A 2,974-nucleotide genomic window follows, 5' to 3' on the forward strand; every position below is an offset into this window, starting at 1 on the left:
TAAAACTTAAAACTAAAAGCGTTAGATACCATGATATTCCATGTGCATATTTACTCTAATTTCAGCGATCCTTCCCGTTGGAATTGTTAATTTTGTTATTCAATTGAATTATTTTCCCCAGTGCGTCTGACAATTTTATTTTACTTTGACCTTGATAAATGCATGACGGTGTACATCCAAATTCCTTCGAGTGTAATGTAAGGGAGGCTACTACATTTAAGGTTAGAATGGGTCGTCTCCCCTGCTCCTAAAAGTAGTATAGATTTGATTGTCCAGAGTTAAAATATCGCCCAGAATACGCAAGGCTGGATAAAAAAAACAACAAATAACAAGATGGCTGCCCTGTGTAAGGTTAGTACATTGAGTTTTCCTTCACATCGTGGCATTCACACCAAAACGTAACATTTGTAACTAAATTTACTAGTCATACCACTTCAGTAATGAAAATCTTCCTAAATTATTGAATGGATTGGATGATTTCAAAGCTATAGATACTGTCTTCGCCTGATGAGTTATAATAAAAATAATTGGATTTTCTTCGACTTATAATCTTATATAGTAAAACTAAAACTATGGACATAACTTTAATTATATTTACTGGCAAAATGTAAAAAAAAAAATCAATTATTTGTCATTTAAAACTTACCTGGCATGTTCAGGATGAGGATACTTGACACTGAAAAGTGTCATACATACCTCAAGAGTAATTTTCCCCTCAAGCCATGAGTTCAGATTGGGTGACAAGCCCCTGTTCGGCTGTTGGCAGAAAATTATTTGTTGGGAAACTATTTTGATGTAAGATAATGTAGTTTGGGTCTTTTTGCAGTACCCAACAGTTTAATATTCAAAGGCCAATACATTTTTTTCAAATTTGAATATTTCAGGCCCTGCAAGTTCGGCTATCTGTGTATAATGTATTAAATACACAGGTTCGTTATAGAAGATCAAACAGACCATTGGAGATATACCCCGAAAATATGTCATGGACTAAACCAATTTATGAATTACAAGAACAGAAAATGAAGGAGGAAAAAGAGAATAAGCAGGAGCCAGCTATGTTACATATGGTGTGGCGTGTTAAGAAATTGGCAGGGCGACCATATTGGGAAAAGGATGTTCTAAAGATGTTGAAATTAGATGGGAAAGTATGTAATGTTTTCTTTTTTTAGGTTAGAAATTATTTTCAAGAACTCTGTAGGATGTCAGATGCTCAGTACATTTTATTAAATATTATACTGGTACCACTACAAGAAAACTTGACAATTCACAGTTCAAACCTCGCAAAATGGTGATCATGGTATTTTCGAATTAAATGATGCCGTTTTTTTTTAAATCTTTACATCCATATCAGAATGCTTTGGGTGTTGCTATGCTTAGTTAGATGATAATGTAGTCGCAAGGAACAGTGTTTAGTACATGTATTTCAGATGGTAGAAAAACAGAGGTCCTGTGTAGGCTAAACTTTTGTGAGTACTTAAAAAGAACCATGACGGTTGAAATTCAATGAAAAGTAGATGGAAACACCACTTTCTGGACAGAATTTTCCTAATACTACAATGTATTATTGAAAGTGACTGAATGTCTTAATAAAGACTAGTTTCAGAATTACTTCTCTACTTATCTGCATTGGGGATGTATGCACCAACTCTTATTGAGATTTTGATCTGTCAGGGAATCTTTAAAGGCCTGCCAATGGATGGAATACACATGATCTTGGTTTTCATCTTTACCAAACCCCCCTTCCTGCACCACTGACAAATGGAAACTAAGGAACTTTCTTGGACAACACCAGGATCACACTCTTGAAATTCTGGTTAGTGAGCCAGTGCCTTGTTTGCTGAGCCAACTTGGCTCCCAGTTGGTATAAAGTCTGAATATCAAATATTTTTGAAGCCATATTTTTTTACTTTCCCTTTCAGATGTTCCAGGTACAAATTCATAAAAATACACCAGAAGTTAATGATATGCTGAAATTTGTGAAGCATCTTATAGAAATTAAACCAATAACTTTTCCATATGGCCTGCCCACAGATGAAACTGACTATGAACATTGTCTGTTACAAGATAATGGAGAGTTTGTTGTTACCCAAAAATTGAATGGTGCTGATACCGATGAAATTAAAGTTGTCGATAAACCTGAAAAAATACCAGAAAATCAAATGGACCTAGAAACAATTAAAGCTGATAATAGAAACAAGCTAGAATCTTTTAGTTTAATGTCAGAATATTTTCAAGCGAACTATGAATATAAATACAATCAAGATAAGAAGGAGTACCGATATAATGGGGATCATAATATAGGTGCCGGTAGAGACTGGTATTAAAGAGGAATGTAGAAGATCAAAAATTATGATTTAATCAGTGTAAAAGAAAATATTGTTTCTCTGTTACCGGGGAAAGTGTTAAGAATTTTAGAAAACTGTTCAAAAAATAATATTGACTTAGTGTTATTGTTAGATTGTTTTCTAATTGACATTTGTTGGATTTCTGTGAAATTTAGCAAGATGTGGGCCTTACCAAAATAAATCTTTACAGTACATATGTAATGTTCATTCTATCGCTAAATAAGTTGTGTGTCTACCACAAGTTTTCAGTGTGCTTAACCTAGATCGGGAGATGTTGAAGAGATCAGTATTTCCATAATAATATATAGTTGTATCTATTATACCCAATAAAAATAATCCTTAATTTCAATTTGAATCTTTGCCAACAAAAAAAGAAAAGATAGGTTGCCAGGCAACAAAACATACACCCACATCAGTTAAATCGTCCGGGCGGTCAACAAGGGTTGTCATATTTATAATTTTCGTCGTTTGAGCATTCACGAGGTCCAACAAAGTGAAACAAGAGTCATAACTTTAGAATTAATTAACGGAAGTTGCAAAAACTCAATCAGCGTCTTCATTTCACTAAGTTAAATGAGGCATATAAATTTCATACAGATCGGATTATAAATTTTATCGTTCGAGCATTC

At 33.8% G+C, this 2,974-nt stretch overlaps 1 protein-coding gene across 1 annotated transcript; it reads left to right on the forward strand.

The window, feature by feature from the left end:
* Positions 1-290: 290 nt before the first annotated feature.
* LOC126829258 (uncharacterized) lies at positions 291-2,694 on the forward strand. Its single transcript, XM_050559014.1, has 3 exons — positions 291-351; positions 885-1,145; positions 1,920-2,694. Exons 1-3 carry the CDS (start codon positions 334-336, stop codon positions 2,322-2,324), a joined length of 684 nt encoding a protein of 227 aa, XP_050414971.1. The 5' UTR covers positions 291-333; the 3' UTR covers positions 2,325-2,694.
* Positions 2,695-2,974: the final 280 nt, after the last annotated feature.

The sequence above is a fragment of the Patella vulgata genome, chromosome 8 (assembly GCF_932274485.2).
Source record: "Patella vulgata chromosome 8, xgPatVulg1.2, whole genome shotgun sequence".
Lineage (NCBI taxonomy): Eukaryota > Metazoa > Mollusca > Gastropoda > Patellidae > Patella > Patella vulgata.